Source organism: Acinonyx jubatus, chromosome B3, assembly GCF_027475565.1.
Source record: "Acinonyx jubatus isolate Ajub_Pintada_27869175 chromosome B3, VMU_Ajub_asm_v1.0, whole genome shotgun sequence".
In the NCBI taxonomy this organism is placed as follows: domain Eukaryota; kingdom Metazoa; phylum Chordata; class Mammalia; order Carnivora; family Felidae; genus Acinonyx; species Acinonyx jubatus.
In genome coordinates this window covers 11,267,542-11,288,823 of record NC_069386.1, presented here as the reverse complement: position 1 = coordinate 11,288,823, position 21,282 = coordinate 11,267,542, and the positions used below count along the sequence as shown (strand labels likewise).

The 21,282-nt window shown below is 49.3% G+C and overlaps 1 protein-coding gene across 1 annotated transcript in view; it reads right to left on the bottom strand.

Moving 5' to 3' along the window:
* The window catches only part of ST8SIA2 (ST8 alpha-N-acetyl-neuraminide alpha-2,8-sialyltransferase 2), a 67,302-nt gene that overhangs the window by 15,409 nt on the left and 30,611 nt on the right, over nt 1-21,282 (bottom strand). The window contains exons 2-5 of the mRNA XM_027067980.2: nt 19,093-19,155; nt 15,239-15,367; nt 11,094-11,351; nt 5,060-5,353 (exon numbers count right to left, since the gene is read on the bottom strand). Of these exons, the coding sequence (XP_026923781.1) occupies nt 5,060-5,353; nt 11,094-11,351; nt 15,239-15,367; nt 19,093-19,155 (744 nt within the window). The remainder of the gene's footprint in view (nt 1-5,059; nt 5,354-11,093; nt 11,352-15,238; nt 15,368-19,092; nt 19,156-21,282) is intronic.

Sequence of the window (21,282 nt, the reverse complement as noted above, 5' to 3'; positions counted from 1 at the left end):
AAAATGGGATATTTGTAGTAGCTCTCTCATTACGTGACACAATGCTTAGCACGGTGTCTGGCACAGAAGTGTTAGGGATGGTTACTTGTGGCCCTTGTCTCTTTTCCTACATGTCCTTCTTAAATCTGAGGTCACTGGGGACCTGTTGACCAGTCGCCAGATGCTCTCTGAGTATCAGCACTGTGCAGCAGGAAGTGGCATCACCCTGGCCTCAAGGCACTTACACCTGAAACAATTAGTGACCAGAAGTAGGTTAATAATCACAAATGTGTACTAGGAGATTGTTGAACCAGGGAAACTGAAACCATGGTCATTTGGTCTCTTGACATGGCTCTACCATGTGCCAGGTGTTAGTGCCGGATGGACTTAACACAAGCAGCATTGGCTCTAGAAGTGATTTATATACATGATTTCATGTGGTCCTCACAATAAGCCTATTGGCGGTTACTAGAGCATCCCACAATTTTTTCCCCATGAATGGATGGACTGCGGACACTAAACCAGCCCTGGGAGCACAGTGACTTGCATGTGGACATATCTGGGCATTGCAAGCCACCCAACAGCCAAATGAATGAGGGAGGGCAAAGACCAAGGTGAGGTCAAGGGGCAAACGACACTGAGAGCCTCAACAGAGGGTTCCACAAGACTGTGTCAAGCCTCAGGTGCCAGCGGGTGTTTGGTGGGACCCTGAGGTATTCTCACCTTTTGGTGCATTGTGCCTGGTGGGAAAGCTGCCCCATACTCAGAACTGCCCTGTGCACTGCGCTCATATATGCTGCTGCCCACTGTGGTCTCCTAACACCGCTTCCCCAGTGCGGCAGTGCCCGGCCCACTGAGCTCACTGGACCCCTGATCCAGACCGGGCTGGGTGTAAATTTGCTGCATCTCATGCACTGGCTAGAGTGCGGTGATGTGCTTGAGTGCCTGGCTGTGCCTCTCACTGGCTGGGTGGTCTCCCACAAATCACCCAACCCATCTAGGCATTGACTTCCTCATTTGAAGAACGAAGACTCTAGGATGACTCAAAGTTCATTCCCACTTGACATTCCCACCAGCAGGGCACAAGGATTCCGATTTCTTCACATCCTCACTGACACTTGCTATTTCCCACTTTTTTGATAGCCATCATCCTAGTGGGTGTAGAGTGGTACCTCACTGTGGTTTCGTGTTTTCCCAATGACTAGTGATGTTGAGCATCTTTTCATGTGCTTTTTGGCCATCTGGACATCTGCTCTGTAGAAATGTCTATCCAAATCATTTTTAAATTGGGCTGTTTGATTTATTTATGTTGCTGAATTGTAGGAGTTCCATGTGTACTCCGGATACTAATCCCTTATCAGATATGTGATTTTCTCCCATTTATTTTCCCATTTATGTGATTTTCTCCCAAATATTTTCTCCCATTCTGTGGGTGGATTTTTTTTTCACTCTTTTAATATATTGGCTTTTTGGTGCAGAAGAAGTTTTAATTTTGATGAAGTCCCTTTTATCTGTTTTTTCTTTTGTTGCCTGTGTTTTTGGTGTCATTCTTAAGAAGCCGTGGCTTAACCTAAGGTCATAAGGATTTTCCCCTATGTTTTCCTCTAATAGCCACTTTCTTATAATTGTACACTTAAAAGCGGCTAACATGGGCTACTATATAAAAAAACAAACAAACATAACAAGTGTTATCAGGGATGTGGGAAAATTCAATGACAAATGTCAGTGAAAATGTGGAGAAACCAAGACCCTTGGGCACTGCTGGTGGATTGTAAAATGGTGCAGCTACTATGGAGAACAGTGTGGAGGTTCTTTAAAAAATTAAAAACAGAACTACCATATGATCCAGCAATTCTACTTGGGTATGTAGCCGAAAGAATCAAAAGCAGGGTCTTGGGGTGCCTGAGTGGCTCAGTTGGTTCAGCAACTGACTTTGGCTCAGGTCACAATCTCCCAGTTTGTGGGATCAAGCTCTGAGCTGGGTTGTGTGCTGCAAGCATAGAGCCTGCTTCAGATTCTCTGCCTCCCTCACTCTCTGCCCCTCCCCTGCTCTCTCTCTCTTTCAAGAATAAACAAAACAAACATAAAAAAAAAAAAAGAAAGCAGGGTCTTGAAGAGAGAGCACACCTATGTTCATAATAGCACTACTCACAATTGTCAAGAGGTGAAAGAAAATTGAATGTCCTTTGATGGGTGAATGGACAAACAGAATATTACTCAGTCTTCAAAAGGAAGCACATTCTGACATATGCTACAGTATGGATGAACCTTGAGGACATTATGTTAAGTGAAAATGAGTCGGTCACAGCAAGGCAACTGCTGTGCGAATCTACTTGTAGGAAGTATATAAAGTAGCCAAATTCATGGCAAGCGAAGTAGAAAGTGGTACCAGGGGCTGGAGGGATTGGAGAAAAGGGGACTTGTTGTTTCATAGGTACAGAGTTTCAGATTTGCAAGCTGAAAAATTTCTGGAGATCTGTTTCCCAACAGTGTCCATATACTTAATGCTACTGAGCTGCCTGGTTAAAACTGGTTAAAGTAGTAAATATTATGTTGTATATATTTTATTACAATGAAAATGTTTATCCCCTCCCACCTCATAAACAGAATTTAATTATAGATTTTTAAATAAGGAACAAGATTATCCTGTGAACTAGTTTATACTGGAACTTTGAGGTGAAGAACTCCCGACAGGTGACTCTGACTTCATCCATCACTGATGGATCCTTTATCAGGATCCTTTATCAAAATTGAGCCTAATATGGCTCCTTCCTGTGGTTTCACCTTCTGGTCCTACTTCTACTTCTTCCTTTTAAATATGGTCTTTTTTTTTTTTTTTTTAAGTTTGCTTATTTGAGAGAGAGAGAGAGAATGAGCAGGGAGGGGCAGAGACAGAGGGGGACAGAGGATCTGAAGCAGCTCTGCACTGACATCACAGAGCCCGATGCAGGGCTCAAACTCAGGAACTATGAGATCATGACCTGAGCCAAAGTTGAATGCTTAACCGACTGAGCCACCCAGGCACCCCCTAACTTCTACCTCTTAAGTCTATAGGTCAAGTCTAATCCCTTGGTGGGTGGTTGGTGGCAGCTGGCATGGTGGCAGGAGCTATGGTTGACTGACTGTGTGTCTCCTTCATCAGCACAGGACACACACTCAGATGTAGGAAGTGTTCCCCAGCAAAGGGACAGAAAAAACAGGGCTCAGGCAGACAATGGGCCTCTTCAACCGCATGAGTAGCGGAGCCGGGATTTGAAGCCAGGGCTCCCTAACTCCAAAGCCCACAATTTTCATGCTAGACAGGTCTGCCTCTGGGCCAGGTTCCTCCTCAGCCATCTTTTCTGTGATCCCTTGGTCTTTTCTCCTGTGGCTTTTTTCCATGTGCCCCCCGCCCCCACCAGCCCACTCCTCCTCTTGAAGCAAACCCCAGGTAAATTCCCACCAAGTCCAAGGCAAGCCCTCCCTCTCACTACAGATGCTGCCCACCTTTCCTGTAACGCCCTCCTGGACCCCAGACCCCACAGAGGGAGAGGCTCATTGGCAGAAATCCATTCCAAGGCCCCTGAAGCCCTCTCCGCCCCCCGCCCCCCACCTCTTTTCCTTGCTAAAAGCAGAAGGCTGCCCTGTTCTCTCTCCTGCAGGATTTCCTCCTGGGAGTTGCTGCAAGAGAAAATGTTGCCATCCCAGGATTAACAGCCTGTTTGTTTAAAGGGCCTATTACTGGTGCTTAATGCTATTTTGACAGATGAAAGTGAGTCAATTATAGCTGGAAATAGCTCTGGCTGTGTACGTCTCTTCCAGGTAGTGGCCCTTTCCCTGTCCAAGGGACTGTTTCTCTTTACCAAGGGGCAGTCCTTCTTCTTTTCTTATCCTGTCTGACCTCCAAACCATGCAAAGAATTTCTTCCTTCCAGGAAGAGGCAACATTTAAGGCCTGGAACCTAAATCCAAGAGATGGGGGTTTCTGGGGGCAAGACCCACGCTGTGACAGGGGTGAAGTGGATGCTGAAGGAAGGCCTGACAGGTGAACCTCCAGGATAAGGGATGTGGCCCCAGTGAGCCCTGTGTCCATCAGGAGTCACTCTGCTCCATCAGCCACGAGCATAGCTGCCTCTTACTGAGTGTCTCTTTAGGCCTTTTTGGGGGGCAATGGGTTTCTGTGTTGACACCCACCCTAAAGAGACCAGAGCTGGTCACAGGCTTGGGTGCCTCAGGGGTCACCTTGGTGAGGACAGCAAGAGTCCTTTGATTGGCTACAGAGTTTCCCAGGGTCACACTGAGTTATGCTCAGGCCCCAGTAAAGAGCATTTCAATTTCACAGGGGGTCTGTACAAGGGGCTCGCTTATGCCCAGAGCAGGACAGTGAACTCCCGCCATGTGACTGGATGGGCATCTGGTTGTAGGGCCTGACCCAAGCTGCAAGGTCAGGAGTGTGCAGGGGCATGTTTGTAACAGGCATCTCAAGCTTAATATGCCCCAAATCCTTCTTCCTCAATACCCCCAGGCATGCATGGGGTTCTCCCCAGCTCTCCACTCACAGAAAATGGTGCCACTGTCCATCCACCTGCTCAAGCTCTAATCCTAACTGCCATCCTGGATGTTTCTCTTTCTCACACCCTGGAGGTCCTTAAGCAGAACCCACCAGAAAATCCTGCTGCCTCTCCTCCAAAGTATTCAGCAAATCTGAGCCAACTGTTGCCTATCTGCCACCACTGTCCCAGTCAAAGCCACAGTCAGCCCCAACCCAAACTATTGCAAGAGCTTCCAACACATGTTCCTCCTTCCATCCTTGCCCTTCATGGTTTATCACTCATGCAGCAGCAAGGGGAGGACTGTTCTCAACACAGCTCTCCAGGCTGGCACTACTGATTGGTCAAAACTGGCATGCCAGATGGAACCCACCTGCCAGCGCCCCTCCTTCCTCCAGGTGGGAAGGCTCAGAAAGGCCGGGGATGTGCTGAGGTCATACAACCAGTGAGGGGGGTAAGGTGGAATGGAAATGCATCTGGGAAAGGAGTATTGCCCACCAAGCACCTGTGATACTCAGTGACGGCCCCCACCCCCAGGGAGAGGCCGCTCACCCGCGGACGGCGTGCAGCAGGCGCAGAGAGGGGTATGCAGTTCGCACGTTGACGCGGTGCTTCAGGATGAGCTCGTTGACCCACTCAACGCGCTCCTTGCCGCCCCTGGCCATGAAGGCGGGAATCCACAGGATGCTGCCATTGAGACTGTGCAGTCGCTGCAGCAACTTCTCCCGCCAAGTGGCGTTGACCAAGTCCTCAAAGGCCCGTTGGATGACGGAGGGGTTCATGGTCACCAGGTCTGTCTTGAGCCCCACATCCCGGGCATATTCCTGCACGGGGGCCAGGTTGCACCTGCCAGGGAGAAAAGCATCATGGTCCTTTGGGGCAAGATGAGACGCTGTTGCTTGTATTTCATTTTGTCCAACCTTTGCCTCCCCTCATCTCTTCCTCATCCCCAAAGACCCAGGGCATCTTCCAGGACCCACCCACCCCTCCTGTCACCCTTGCTCCTTCTTCCCTGCCAAACGTATTTGCTAGGCTCTTACCACACACATACAACTTTGCTGGTCCCTGGGGCTGTACAGTGCCTGCCTTCTGGAGTTGAGGATGTAGCAGAGGAAGGAGGCAAGTAAGCCACCCTCAGCTCACAAGATGACCATGCTATTGCAGGTGTGACCTGGCCACGTTAGGTAACAGTGAGGGCTCTGAAGGCACACTCCTACTTCTTACCTGTGTGATTCTGGGCAACCTGCTCAACCTCTCTGTGCTTCCTAAGAGCTTTCCCTACAGCTAAGGAATATGCCCAGCGGTTTCTTTAGCTATGATAGAGATTGCAACAGCATCCCATTCCAGGGATTAAAGGAGTCATTGCATATTGAGTACTTAGGACCTGTTGGACCACACCAAGATCTCAGTAAATGCAAACTATTGGCCTATTAATATTCCCATATTAGTATGGGAAGGAGGAATGTTTGGTCGTGTTCCCAGAGGTGGTGACCACTGAGAGAAATCTAGAAGGATGGGTGAGCATTAGTCCATTTGTGGATGAGGCAGTTAGAAGAGTGTTTTTCCAGCTTGCCCGAGCAGAGGAATCACTTCAGGCAGTAGTTAAAAATACAGATTCACTGTGTCTCTCACCTGGGCATCCAGGTTCAGCAGGTGAGCCTAGGAATTGATACTTATTTTTACAAGCTCTTCAGGTAATTCTTATAACCAGGCAGTTTGTGAAACATCAGGCTCTGGCATTGTAGGCACAAGAAATGTATGTAAGGGCATAGAGGTGTGGAGCAGTGTGGGTATTAAGGGGAAGGCAAGCGATTTGCCTTCTGGGGCATATTGTGTGGAAGAGATGAATCTAGAGAGGTCAGCAGGGCCTATATGTCAGGGATTTGGCTCCAGGGGCAATAGGGAGTCACTGAAGATTCCCGAGCAGGAGAGTAACAGATTTGCATTTTAGGCAATAGCTAGACAACAATAAGATGAAGTTGTACAGGTATTTAGAGTGGATGGAATTGTATCTAGGAGGACAAACTAAAAGGCCATTGCAATCTCTTGCTGAACAAGCCTGGGACTCTGGGTGGGTGGCCTCTGATATCTCACCAGAGGCCTGCTTTGTGGGGAACTCTCCCACCTTCACAGGTCCAGCTTGCATGTGCACACTGGGGCTTCTTGCCTGTGATGCAAGCTGATCAGACTAGGGTGGCCAAGGGCACTGCTGGGGAGGCCTTGCTGCTGTCTGCCTGGAAGATTTGTTGGTGGAGGAGCCCTTTGACCAGTGGAGTTAAGTCTGAGAAATTAGAGTAAGTATTTATAGAACAGAGGCTGGAGACATGAAGACCAGGGTCACAGGTCATTGCCAAATGATGAGATCCAGAGAGACACCACCTTACCCTCCTTTCAAGCCAGGACTTTCTTCCTTCAACAATTGGGGAGAAAAAGTAGGATCATCAGAAGGAAAACTAACATCCTGGGGCTCCGGGTGTTTGCCAGCCCCTAGTCCTTTAACACAGGTCTGCTCATCTTATTCTGGCTCAGTATTAATCACCCTCATTTTACAAGGCCCAGAATGTGCCAGAGTCCCAGAGCTAGTAAGGGAATCTCTAGGATTCAGTCTCTGGTGTGTTGGGCTCAAAAGCTTGTTTGCTGCTCAGACTAGACCCCCTAAAATGCCCGCTGTCCCCATTCCCACCCTGGCCTTGCTATCTCTGACTGTGGTTACACATTGCAAGGGGGCAGAACTGACTTGAGACACCTTCAGGGGCCCCTGCTGCAGACCTTAGAGGAACAGAGCATCTCATCATGTCCACCAGTTGGACAGTTACCCCTATTGTCCTATAGCCCAGGTGAACCAGGCTTCTAAGGGCTTCCTGAAGGCCTGGGGCCTCTTCCAGGACAACCACCAGGTCCTGAGAGCAGGGTCCCAGTGCAGTTCAGGTGTACTGAGTCTATCGTGGGCCAGTGAGGGCTGTGGGAGAGGCAAAGAAGGAACTGATGTGGAGCCTGACCCCAGGAGGCTTCTGGGGTGGTTAGGGGAGAGGAACCACGGAAGTCCTTACCCAGCTACAATACTGGTCACTCGGGATATCGTCCAAGTAAGGTGCGGTAGACTCTGGGGAGCCCTGGGGCTTCAACCTCCCTGGGGCAGGCTCCCAACCTCATTCAACATGGGACCCGGCTAATGGAAGGTATTCCAGGGAGGGGAAGGCTGCAAAGGCCAGGATTTTCCCATGACCATGTCTCAGGGCCACTTCTTGAGTGAGGATGATGGAGACATTAGAGTAAGTCTGCTCAGCTCTATCTTATCCCACAGCAGGCCCGGCCTCCCAAAGCAAATTCTGGGTGGGCTGTGGGTGGGCTGGACAAGAGTCCGTCCATTCCAGAAACAGGCATGTCCACAGGCACAGGGTGAGGCCCACAACCTGAGCCTGGCCCGAGTGTGCCATGGACCTCTGGTTCTCTCAGCCTCAATTTCCTCCCTGCAAAAGCCAGCGCAAGATAGAACATTCCTGACAGGGTTGTTGCAAGAATAAAATAAGTTAATAAACATGAAGTGCATAGATTTGCACCTGGTGTATGCTAAGTAACTGATGAGCATGATGATAATGATGGGGATTTATCTGTGAAAGGGCGTTTGTTCATAAGACTCTCCCTATTGAAAGTGTGTGTGTGTGTGTGTGTGTGTGTGTGTGTGTGTGTCCATGCGCACACATGTGAATGTGAGCAAACAGTGAAGTTTTGATCCCTAAACATCTGGGAATATACTCTGTACATATATGACTCTGAGTTAGGTAGTCTCTTCAACCTGCCATTGCAGGCTCACGGGGACCCTGTGGGGACCAGCCCTCCTGTCTGGCCCCATTTCCCAGCCACACCCGAGACAACGTAGGCTCACTCAGGCATCAGCTTCCATGATCCATGAGTCTAGCTTCTTGCTTCCATGGCTTTCCTCACACTACGTCCTCATGCTCACCATTTTCATGTGCTAAACTCAGCCACCTTCTTCCAGAAGCCTGCCCTCAGGTCCCCCAGGAGGCTGTGTATTTTGCAACCTCATTGCATTTTGCATGGGGTTGTCTTCCCATGGTTCAGTGTTGAGTTTTCTGAGAGGGGGCAAGGTCTTGTTGTCTCCCATGCAGAAGAGGGGCCCAAATGACACAGAGCAAGGCAAAGTGATTGAAGACTTCAATTGATGGAGACAAAGAACATCCCATCAGAACCCTCCGGGCATCTGTTCTCTCAGCGAAGCTGCTCCAAGCCTGAGCCCGAGCCCCTCTTCTATGCCAGGCACAGGCTTGGGCGTTCAGGGATGGACACAAGCAGTCCGCTTTAGGGGAGCTCATGGTCAGTGTGAGGCAGGTGGGGTGGAGACACAGGGTCCACGGAGAGCTCTCATTTGCAGAGGCAAATGGTACAGGAGAGATGGTGTGGAATTGTGGGGTGACCTCCCTGCACCCCAAGGGAAAGGCAGCGGGGAGATGAACACTTGTGCTTTGTTGTGGGAGACATGGCCCAGGCACACTCACACATGCCAACTCAGGCAGTGGCCATAGCATCACACCCCGTTTACTCTTTATGGGGCCTTTGGCCTGTGGGATCCCCCCGGGGGAGGACACGGAGGATCCTCCAGATGGGAAGAGCCCAGAGGAATGGCCCCACTGGGGCGGAGGAGCCAGTGCTGCCACTCGGCACCAGCAGGGGTCTGTACCCGGAACAGCTTTGTGATCTTGTCCTAAAAGACCACTCAAGTCCACCCCCCAAACACACAGGTGTATGAGAGCCACGTGCAGAGTGTAAAGCTCGAAGGACAACTGTGCGTTGTTCTGAGGCGCTCTCTCCTTGGTGCTTCAGCTCCCTCTTTTCTAAGCACGTGTGGACAGGTGTGGACAGGACCCCCGGGAGAGGCAAAGCATGGCTTTCCAAGTACAGCCCGCACAGCAGCAGGGAGGGCATTAGATATGCATGGTCTTAGGCCCCGCCCCAGACTGGATGACTCTGCCCTTGGAATAAGCTCAGGGGGCTCCTGTGAAGGTCAAAGTTTGCTGGGTCTGGCCCAGAGCACAGCCGGTATTCCTGACAGAAGGACCTCAAAGACAACAAGTCCAACCCGCTCCATTTACAGAGGGTGAAACAGAGGTCCAGAAAGGGCAGTGACACACTCCCGAGTCGTGTGACAAAAATGAGCCACAGAGCCAAGATGGGACTCTGACGCCACACTGCTCATCTTGCTGTGTCAGTGCCCACAAGGGAAAGTTCTGGCTGGAATCAGCCGTTGCCTTTGGAAATTGCTAGGGCAGGGCTAGTTCAGAGAGGGAAACCTTGTCATCAAAACTAGTGACAAAGGCATGGCTTATATGTGTGACACCAAATCAGAAAGGCCTCCCTCCATGCTGCCTGGCACCCCTGCTTTTACCCTCCGCCTGCACCTTTAACACCTCTGTCCCCTTCGCTCCCCCCGACCCTCCTTCGGCTTCTGTCAGACATTTGCTCCGCTTTCTGCCTGCCTTCTTCTCCCCCTCTGTCCCTGAGTCTTTAGACTGGAAGGACTGAGCCACTGGCTATGCCAGGCACAGACAAAGCCTGGGACACTAACACAAGTTCGGCTGCAAGGTTGCGGTGGCTTTTCCATGAGAGTGGACGCAGGAGTAAACACACCTTCTAAAATCCCATGTCCTGAGGCCCAGGGAATTCTGTGATAAAGGCCATTTCCCAAAGCCTCAGGACAAGGCTCTCTTTGCATCAGGACAGCCCTGATGGAAACGTGAGATGCCGTATGCACTTCTGCCAGGGCTGGGGCACTGTTTGGGGACGAAACTCGAGGCTCTGTGTGCCCTACTTCTGACCAGAGGACAGCAAGGCCTTGTTTCCAAGTCTGTCTGGGTTGGGGGTCAGGTATCAGGGCCACTGGCAACTGTGTCCAAATGTGTCCCCGGAGACTGAACAATGAGAGCTGGTATTTCAGCAGAATGATGGTCAAGTTGAAGCCCAAGTTTCTCTGTCGCCCCTTCACTTTCCAGATTTTGACTGCAGGATAATAGTTACGAGCAGAGCACCACCTTCACGAATACTTAAAAGAGATTTGCAAACTTGAACCAACTAACTGGTCAGCCCGGGCTTTATCTAAGGCTCAGCAAACTTTTTCTGTAAGGACCTGATATAAAGGCTTCTGGTATATGCTCTCTCTGTTGCAACTCTTCAACCCTGCCCAACTAATCGAACTTTGCAGAGAGAAAGCAGCCATTGAGGATATGAAAATGAATGGGCATGACTGTGTTCCAGTAAAACCTTATTGACAAAAGCAGGCTGTGGGCCATAGTCTGCCGACCTCTGTGTCAGATTAGAGATTCTCAACCTTGGCTGTTCACCAGAAGCATTCTGGGCCACATGCCCCTGACCCTTCAGGTTGATTTAATCGGACTGGGGTGCAGTCTGGACACCAGGACTTTTAAAGGCACCTGAAGAAATTCTAATGCACAAGGTTGAGAATGGGGACAAACCCAAGCAGTGTCTCTGGTTGCAGAGACACTGGGACAAGTGGCCAGGCTCAACTTCAACCTGCCTGTCGCTCTGGGCCCAGAGCCCCTGCAGCCGTTACCTTATGACAAAGCTATGCGTGTCAATCTCCTGCCCGCAGCCGCTGTTCAGCAAGACCCCCGAGTTGCCCACGATGGCACAAGTCTGGAAGTGCTTGTTCTTCAGCGGAGACGTTCTGGGGAGCAGATCGTAGAGGTTCTGGGACACGTTCATTGTGCTGTCACGGTCGAAGATGTAATGAATAATGTCTCCGGGCTTCAGGGTCCCCTTGAGGACAGAAATGTCCTTTTCAGCATCCAAGAACTTCAAGATCTGCTTCCTACAAACACCAAATACACATGAAGAAAAGGTCTTCCTGTTGTCCTGTTGCTAGTTGCCCTCTGCCCTGCAACCCGGCTTTCCCAGTCCTGTGTCACCCTGTGGCCTGCTGCAGCCAGCCCCCGGGTGAAGCTGAGTTCGGAGGCCCTCTGAGAAGGGGTTCCAGGTGGGGAGTATCAGAAATGACCCAGAGGCAACAACGGGCGTGGCCAGTCTGGTTGCTGTGGTTACGCCCTCTTCCTGTGAGAGGTGATAACTGCCCAGAGAAATGACTCCATTAGGATACACTGTAAGCTCATCACAGAAGGCCCTGGAAGGAAGGGTGACCTACTGCTCTGGTTTGCCCAGGACCTGCGTTTATCACTGAAAATCCCACATGGCAGGGAACCCGTGTCTCGGATAAACCCAGACAGCGGTCAGCATACATCACACTCTCCTCTCAGTAGGATTCGGGGCCATCATCTGACAGGAGGTCCTGAACCAGGATGGCACCTGTCCCTCACTCCTCAGTGGTCTGTTTTCTTCTCTGCGCAAAGGGTTTCCTATGGGGTGAGTGGGAATGGATACTGTGAGGTGCGTCAGCTGCTCTCCCTTTGAGAGACTGAGCATGCCGCCTGATGTCCCTGAGCCGGTCCATTCCACGCAGTGTGCTGCCTGAACCCACTGCTGTCTAGTTTGGAGTTTGTAAATATTGATACCTGTCTTGCCCCTCTGAGCAAGTTCCTTTGTGCTGTTTCAGAACAAAGGTGAGCAAATGACAGCTCTCTAGGCTCTAGGATGAAAGTTCTAGAATCATCTGGCAAAGTACACAGTTGGAAGGGGGGATGGTCAGAAAAAGGATAGATGTCCTCTTAGAATCACCTGGGGAGATTTACTGAAACCACTCAGGCCAAGGTAGGGGATCCTAGGTGGGGGTGGGGGGGAGCTGCAGTGACATGAAGAACTGTCTAAATCTCCCAAAAGATCTTTAGAAATGATTCAAGTCGGGGTACCTGCGTGGCTCTGTTGGTTAAGTGTCTGGCTTCAGCTCAGGTCATGATCTCGTGGTTTGTGAGTTTGAGCCCTGCGTTGGGCTGACAGCTCAGAGCCTAGAGCCTGCTTCAGATTCTTTGTCTCCCTCTCTCTGCCCCTCCCCTGCTTGTGGGCGCGCGCTCTCTCTCTCTCTCTCAAAAATAAACATTAAAAAAAAAAAAAAGAAATGATTCAAGTAATAGAAAGAAACTTGGTACCCACACTAGCCTAAATGCACTTCATTTCCTACAGCAAACCCCTATCTAGAATAGATACAATGATGGCAGTCTTCTTTTCCACAGAACACTGGAGGGATAGAACCTTCCTGCACTTGGCAAAGGTGAGAATTTGCAAGACGGTTGCCCCATTGTGCAGATGGTAACACTGATGCCTAAGAGCCTGTGAGATGTGAGATATTTACAACCTGCAGCGCATCCCAGTAGGGTGCCCACTCAGTCACTCAGGGGACTATAAAGAATTCAGAAGTTCTGGGATCCCACCTGAGAAATCCCAACTCCAAGAGTGGCCCAGGTCCCAGCATGCTTCCCAAAGCTCAGCAGGTGACTCCAGCATGTGCCCAGGGTTGGGAGCCTCTGGAATAGCCAAGGAGTAACTAGAATGCTTGGCAGGGCACCACCTCTCTGCTAGTCTTTCCTGATTAATGACCGGGAACTCTTGCCATCATGCAGGGGAGACACCCTTTGCTGAATAATTTGTATCTCTTGATAGGAAACAGAGGCATTAATTTTATTTACCACCCTGCCCTTTACCAAGGATTATACAATTTGGCAAACTGACACAGTATGGAAATTACTACAGCCTCGGCAGTCACTTACCCCACAGTATTTAAAACTAAGGAGAGCCCCCCAGAAAGTCCATAAATAAACACCTCTGTGAGTGAATTAATTTATAGCTAATTATGAGAAATTACTATCAATTATTAAACATCATTCCAAATCACTCCCAGCATCTTTTATTAAGAATAATTTTGGTGATTAATTGAAGGAAGTTAAAGGAAATTCTTTTCCCCCTTGGTGAAGGCACATTGCTCCTGCCAGGGTGGCTGTGTGTAGGCTCCCATGGTCTGGTCTTCTCTGAAAGTGAGGTGTGTGTGTGTGTGTGTGTGTGTGTGTGTGTGTGTGTGTGTGTGTGTGTGTATAGTGTCCATTTCTCTACGCAGTGGCCGAGAAAGGGCCAGGGAAAGGATTTCACTCATAGGTGGTGCAGTGGGTGAACAGTGCCCACCCGCTAAATATATGTCTGGTCCCTAACCCTCAGAACCTGTGATGTGGCTTTATTTGTAAAGAGCATCTTTGCAGATAATGAAATTAAGGATCTTGAGATGGTCCTGGATTACCTGGCCCTAAATCCAGTGGTAAGTGTCTGTACGAGAGGCAGGCTAGGGAAATACACAGACACAGAGAAGAAGACCATGTGACATGGAGGCAGGGATTGGAGTGATGAGGCCACAGGGTGAGAAAGGGCTGGAACCTTCACCTGCCCCCCCCCAGCATCTGGAAGGGACAAAGAAGGATCTCCCCAGGGCCTGCAGAGGGAGCATTTGGAACTCTAGCCTCAGAGCTCGGAGAGAATACATTCCCATTGTTTGAAGCCCCCAAGTGGGTGGGAACTGGTTACTGCCACAGCTGTTCTCACTGACTGATCCAAGGGCAAGTGAGGAAGGCCTGCAGCTGGTCCACCCAGGGGGCCCCAGGAGGGGCACTGGTGAGGGTGGCAGATTGGGGGCAGCGGAAGTCCGTTCCTTCAGATGGCTTCTCAGCTGCCATCTGGGTCTCAGGCCTCTCCAGCCCCTACACCCTCTCATGTCCCCACACAAAACCTTGAGGGCTACGGGGTGGGGGCATTTCCATTTTGACAATGAGCCTACCTGGAAGGGGCCCCCCTCTCTGTGTGGTGACACTTTGGGTAGCTGGGCCCCCTGTTCTCCCTCCCAATGGTGGAAGGCCTGGGAAGGTTGGCCACCATAGTTGAGGCTTTCCCCGTCTGGTCCAGGCGACTGTGCCCACCTCACCACCCGTATCCCCTACCTCCTACTTAGAGCTCCAGAGGCACTGAGCGCGAATAGCGGAAGTCAGCCTGTGTGCAAGCGGGACGCAGCTTGGCAGGCCTGGCAAACCCCTAATTACCGCTCAAAACACATTGCTCCTTTCTCTGCTATCCCTCTCAGCTCCCTTACAAAATGAAGTGTGCTCTCTTCTCAGCACGATCTCTGTATTTCCACCTATTGATGAGAAGCAACACCATCTGTGTACGTCACGTGGCCCTGTCCTGTCTGACATTGGTGTCTCCCTGCTAGCATGTCTGATTTCACATTAGCACCCTGGGCCCCCAGCACGATGCTGGGGTTATACTGACCACCCTCTGCTGGGTCAGTCATGGCTACGTCAAAGTCACGCGGTCCAAGTGCTGGACAAGAGCTGCTCTCTGGCTAAGCAGCCTTCTCCCTTGGCAAACAGGTGTCGTGTCACTCTGGGTCATGCACAGAAAGGGGGCCACGGGTGCCAGACTGGCCCAAGCAGGAGACATATCCTGCCAGAGAAGGACTCCTGCCTGTGGTCTCTAGCCCCCAGGCTCCTGCTGCTGCTGGCCCAAGAGCCTCACTCCTTCCAGACCCAGGACCCTAGCTGGGTGCTCCTGCCCCCTCTCAGGCCCCGGTTGCTGCATACACGTGCTGGCCGGCTCGGCTTGTCTCGGGTTTTTATTTCCAATTGATCGCTTACAGATGACACCTGCCTCGGCGGGAGGTAAACATTTTATTTCTATCCTGACTTCTTTAGATGATGGAGAGTGGCAGTTTGCTGGCTTGTGCTGAAGAAGGCCAGGTCTGTCTCTTGTCCTATTGGTAATTACCACTACCTGATCCTTAGAGACAGCGTCTGGTTGTGCCTCCACTTGGCCGAGGCGGGCTGGATGTTGTGCTTAATGCTTTCATTACTTCTGTCAACAACAGCTGGCGACGAGGAACCATTTATTACAACTTCAGCTCTGGATGGGGGGGAGAAAAAGGAAGAGGGTAGACATGATGTGTTAGCATGCCGATGACAAGTCTAATAGTTTTGTTTTTGCACGGGCTTGGATGTAAACTTCGGGAGAGCAAAATTGAGGTTATTACCTGAGAAGAGAAGGAAGTCTGTTTATCCTCTGGAATGCCCGAGCTCTCTCCCTTAGGTATAAGCTCCTTACGCTTTGGAGACAGGGAGGGGGTATTAAAACTATCTTTCTCCCCACCCTCCGCCCCACCGTCTCCTCCCAGGGAGATCTAGCTGTCACTGTCAGAACGGTAATACGTCTTCTCTCGAGTTACTTTTGTGAAACTCCGCAGTTGCATTAGCAGCTGGGTGTTATACGATGCAAACTTAATAAAGAGAAAACAAAAGCTCATGCCAGGGGAATGAGATGCAGCCTGCGGCTTCCCCCACCTCCCCCTTATCTTATCACTGCCTCGTTTGTACTCTCCGATGCCACCTCACACATCCGCCTTGTTCCAGAGTTATCGGTGTTGGGTCTGTCTCTCCCACTAGGCTGTGAGCAGGGGAGCTCCCTCATTCATTTCTTTATTCCCCGATGGTATAACATAGCAGGTGCTCAATAAATAACCATTTGTTGAATTTGAGTTTGAATTTCACTCTGGGGGGAGCCTGGATGTGTGAAGGAGCTGGTTGGCCCTGCCTGCCTCGGGGCAAATCACAATTCTGGCTGCGCACGGTCTTTCCGCCTGACGCTGGAACGCTAGGCATTTCGGACCCACTTGAATTCTGAGGGTTGCAATCTATGCTAGTAGGTTTCTAAGAAACTAGGTTACAATTACATCTCTAAAGGCAGTGTGGTAGCCAGCCTGCCTCTGTCGGATATGTACAAATGCAGAATTTCCTTTGCTGTGGATTCTCCCACTTAAGTGGATTCTCCCACTTAGAATAAGTGGGTTTGTGATGCCAAATTTTGGAGCTCTAAAAAATTCAAACCAGGGGTGCCTGGGTGGCTCAGTCGGTTAGGCGTCCGACTCTTGATTTTAGTTCACGTCATGATCTCACGGTTGTGGGATTGAGCCTCATGTTGGGCTCCATGATGACAGCCCAGACTCTGCCTGGGATTCTCTCTCTTCCTCTCTATCTGCCCCTCACCTGCTCTCTCTCTCTCTCTCTCTCTGTCTCTCTCTCCTTCCCTCCCTCTCTTTCTGCCCTGCCTCACTTGCACTTGTGCTTGTGCACGTTGTCTCTCAAAATAAATAAATTTAAAAAAAAAGAATTCAAACCAAACATCTATGTCCTCGGCGTTTATCTCAGAGCACCTAAGTTAAAAAAAGCTGCAGGCCTTTTAAGGAGGTATACAGTCAATGCTCTATTTTTCTTTTTGTAGGTAGAGAAGTTGGGGGTGCAAATTTTCTCTGCACGTTCTCCTCACACACCTCCATTTCTCTATATTCCTGACTCCTCTGGATGATACAGCTGGCCCTGGATTCAAACATATGTAACTTTTGCAGAGGACTAGAAAAGGAAACCAAAGACCCGACCCTTGGAAATTTTGGTGTTTTCATGAAAGGGAGCAGAAGGCGTAGTGAAAAGATTTCACAGGCTTTGTGACTGTGGGTAAACCACTTTACCTCTCTGAGCTTCAGTTTGCCCACGTATAGAAAGAAGGTGTGGAAGAAGAAGATATCCACCTCTAAGGTTCTGGAATTCAGTGAGGACCATGGTGTCACCTGCACCTGTCACTGACTGCACTCTCATGAGGTTCCAGCAGGAGCTGCTTGTGGCTGTCAACCTTTGGTACAGCCTACTTCTGCACAGGGCACAGGCAGGAGCAGTGACACTTGGGACCACAGCTTCAGCTGTCACACCCGAAGAGCCCAAGCTTTACTGCAGCTTACATCAGATGGTATCTATGATAGAAACACTTGACTACTTGTGATGGGGAGTTGTCTTCTTAAGAGGCTAGCTGATGTTCTCGTCAGTAACAGGTGACTAGAACCTGGCATCTGTGGCCTAAAGTGGACTCAGTCTAAGGTGAAGCTCCTCAGAAACTGGGGCACATTGGGTGACCCCAGGCTATCTCAGGCAAGAGGGATCTGCAGAGGGATCTGTCATGGCTGCTTGCCCTGGGGATTTGCTTGGAACACTCCAGAAGGAGTTTCCAGGCTTCTCTGGGACACAGTGTGGTGGAGGCAATAAAGGGAAGGAGATAAACACTGGCGTGGCTGGGGGTAATGTTCTGTTTCTGTCTCCACTTCCAAGTGAAACTTCAGAGGGGACATCATCTACCACCACCGGCCATGGTCTTCCTGGACTAAACCTGGCTCTGTGGCTATTGAGCTGGGGAACTTGGTCAAGTCACCTCGGGTCTCTCGCCTCTGCCTTCTTCTCTATAACATCGAGGGGATGGATTAGGTGACCCCAGGAGCCACTTCAGCTCACTGGTTTACGTGCTGTATGTTGCACCAACACACCTGGATTGGTGGGTTGTTCTAATTGAGTGAGGAAACTGAGGCTCAGAGGGGAGAGATCATTTGCCCACAGCCCCAGCTAACAAGCATGGGGACTGAATCCAGGTCTGCCTGGCTCCCAAGACTTTTCTTCCCTCTTCTCACGCTATTTCAAGAAAGGTTCTTCCACCCTGAAGTTACCGTGGGACACAGGGTTCTCCCTCGGGGGGCAAGATCTTTTTTCTCCAATAGGGGACATCTTTCCACAGTAGAAGAGAGAGGAACTTAGGGTCGCATGGCCTCCTTTTTTATTTCTGCGTTTTACCAGGCACAGTATAAGCTTCATCTGTAGCTCCCAGGTGGTTAAGGGGTCATTAGATATCCAGGGAGAGAGGGTCAGTTTCCTGAATCATGTGGGGTCAGGGAGGGACACAACTGATAGGTCTAATAGGGTCAAGAGACCTAAAAAAATTTACGGAAGAGCAAATAACAGACCCTGCTCTAAATAATTTAGGTCTTTCATTCCAAGACTGGCCACCAGGAAGTAAAGCAAGACCTTCATTTTCAGTAGTGGTTGTCTATATTAAGTAACTTGGCATTCTTTTCTCCCTTCTACCATTCCTTTAGCTGGAGCTCCAGAGCTATGGAGCAGTTGTCATTAATGGAGAATGAGGACTCAGAGGCATGGTCCAACCATAGCCAGTGGCAAGGGTGAGTCTGTTGGCTTACAAAACATGTGCTCACGTCTCCATACCCAGCTGCCCCTGGCCAGGGATCATCACAGGAGAAAATGCTTTTTTGAGAGTTTAGATTGTGCATTCAATAATCAAGGTTAACATTACTGAGTGGGCTCCCTAAAAATTTTAAGAGATCTTTGTGAAGTTCCCGAATGTTTTATTTTCTGTCTTAATCTCTTGGACAAGCCACCTACCACAATGAAATGGAGTGAAAGTCCGGATTCTCTTCAGAGCCTCCACCGTTCAGCAAAAATGCCAAGTTTCTGAGTAAGCACATTGACGGCTCAAGTGCTCCAAAGAGTGTGGGCTCTTTTCCAGAAAGCAGCGCTTACCCATCTCAGTTTTCCACCTCTGAAGCCTCTAGACCTTGGGCCATCTCATGGGCTCTTCTATCGACAGCTCCTCCCCAAAAGTGATTAGGGAAATGCAAAGCCAAAGTGAAACAAAACAGATCTATTTGCTAAGGAAGAAGGGCACCATCCAGCAAAGAGGAGAAGCAGATTAATAGCCGCCTTACAGCAAAAACAAATGAACACAAAATCTAATTTACAAACCTATTAGATCTGCTATGTAAGCTGTTCACAGCTGATCTGATTGTACCTCTGCCTCCAGAATCCCTGCAAGACAAAGGAAATGCATTATTTATAAACCCAGCTCTTCTTTGTAAAGCCCTCTTCAATCACCAGGAGATCCTGCAGCCCGCCCGCCTGGAGAACTACAGAGGGAGAAGGAGATCTTACTTTGGCTTCTCCAGGATGGGTAACACCCTGGCCCAGCTACAAACCCAAGCAATTTTCAGGGAATGAGGCCTCCCAGATCCTCCCTGCCTCCCACTTGAACACTGTTTGAATCCGCACAAAGATTTCCACTTGAGACTCTCATTTGACTCTTGAGACAAACTCCTCTGAGATTAATCTCCAGTAGTTAATCCCACAGGACAGGTACACCTCAGCATGTGCTCTAACATGACTCGTCATGACTCAGCATGTGCTCTAGTATGACTCAGTATCTGTTCTGGCATGACTCATCATGACTCAGCATCTTTCTAGCATGACTCAGCATGACTCAGCATGTGCTCTAGTATGACTCAGCATGGCTTGGCATTCACGCTAGCATGATTCAGCCTCTGCCCCTAGTCTTCTCTTGCTCTCACTCACGTGTGTTAGGATGGTGTCCATCACATTCTTTCCAAAACTGAGACACCAGAAGTTCAACAGAGGCAGCAGTGATCGAGTCAGTCATTGCCTCCAACCGAATGTAATAATGATTTGCTTTTTGGTGGCAGAAAAAATACTAAGCGGTGTCACTTTGTGGGGGGAGCAGGAGCTGGGGGAATAATGGAGTCCTTTGCTTCTTCTGGCATATCAAGTTTTGGAATAAAAGCTTTCTAAGGCCCTTTCTAGCCCCATGATCCCTTCAGTTCTGGAAAATTCCATTCTCAGGGGACTCTCAGGCCATGAAGTTTCACCCCGCTTTGCGATCATAATGGGCCAGGGAACAGATGAATCCGTCCATCCCCGGTACCTAGTCCACTTTGTGCTCTGTGTGTGTTTTTAAAAAGTTGTGAGATGAGTTATTTTTATTAAATTAAACAATTTTTCCCCACTGGTCTATATAGGCTATGTGGTTTGAAGAGCTATTTCTTCATACTTTTCTCATTTTTTTAAAATTCCATCTAGCTTTTTGGTCAGGGTGTTGGTACAATCCAAAGAAATGATTAAATTACTAGCAAAGCTCTGTGTTTCGAGGGATCCTATGATTTAATGAGAACTCTTCAGGGGATGTTAATGCCTATCTCTATGCTGGCTTTACATCTGAATTTTTCTGTCTGCTTTCTTTAGGGTTAGCATATCTGTAAGTATAAGTCTGTGTGTGTGTGTGTGTGTGTGTGTGTGTGTGTGTGTGTGTGTGTGTCTGTGTGTGTGTCTGTGAAAACATACATGGCTTTTCCTGATGGACTGAAATGTCTTTTTAGCATTACTTGGCAATGGCAGTGTCCTCCTACTTCACAGCCAGCCAGACAAGAGGAAGCGTGCTATGTCCTACCCAGAGCCTCCTCCCAGCTCTTCCCTCGGGTCTCAGATTTCATCACTTCCTGTCTGGTTCTTGATTACATGGAATATCATTTGTTCTTCACATTTTAAATCAATGTCTCATATTTCCTTTTTATTCCTCCTGGTTTCTCCCTGCGATGACAGATCTTTGGTCCTTGTAACTCAGGGCTCTGGCCCTGTAACTATAGCTACTCAGGTCAAACCCCAAGGGCTTTCCTGGGTGTACTGCTGTCCACATGTCACTGACCTTTCACACCCCCACCCTGACCCCTGTCCTCAAAATCAGTACTCCTTGTGGGGAGAGGAGACCTGCATGGCCAGATATTAAGTCAAATGCAGTAATTCAAACTGTGGTAATAGCTCAAGACTAGTGAAATGTTAATGGAACAAAAAAGATCATCCAAAAAGGCTACATATAAGAATTGATTTACGACTTTAAAAAATCATGATCAATGAGAAATTCAATAAATGGTTCAGAGTAGTTGGTTAACAACCAGGAGGTGAGGTGGAGGGAAGTCAGTTGAGTGTTGCTCTATTCTACACCGTGAAATAAATTTCAAGTGATTTAACTAGTGTTTCCTAAACTTCAGCCATTCTCATACCCCTATCACCAGTTTGCTGGATTTTGTTTATCACTCACATCATTATCTACTTAAGTTTTAAATGGACTCATCTTTAAAAACTCCTTAT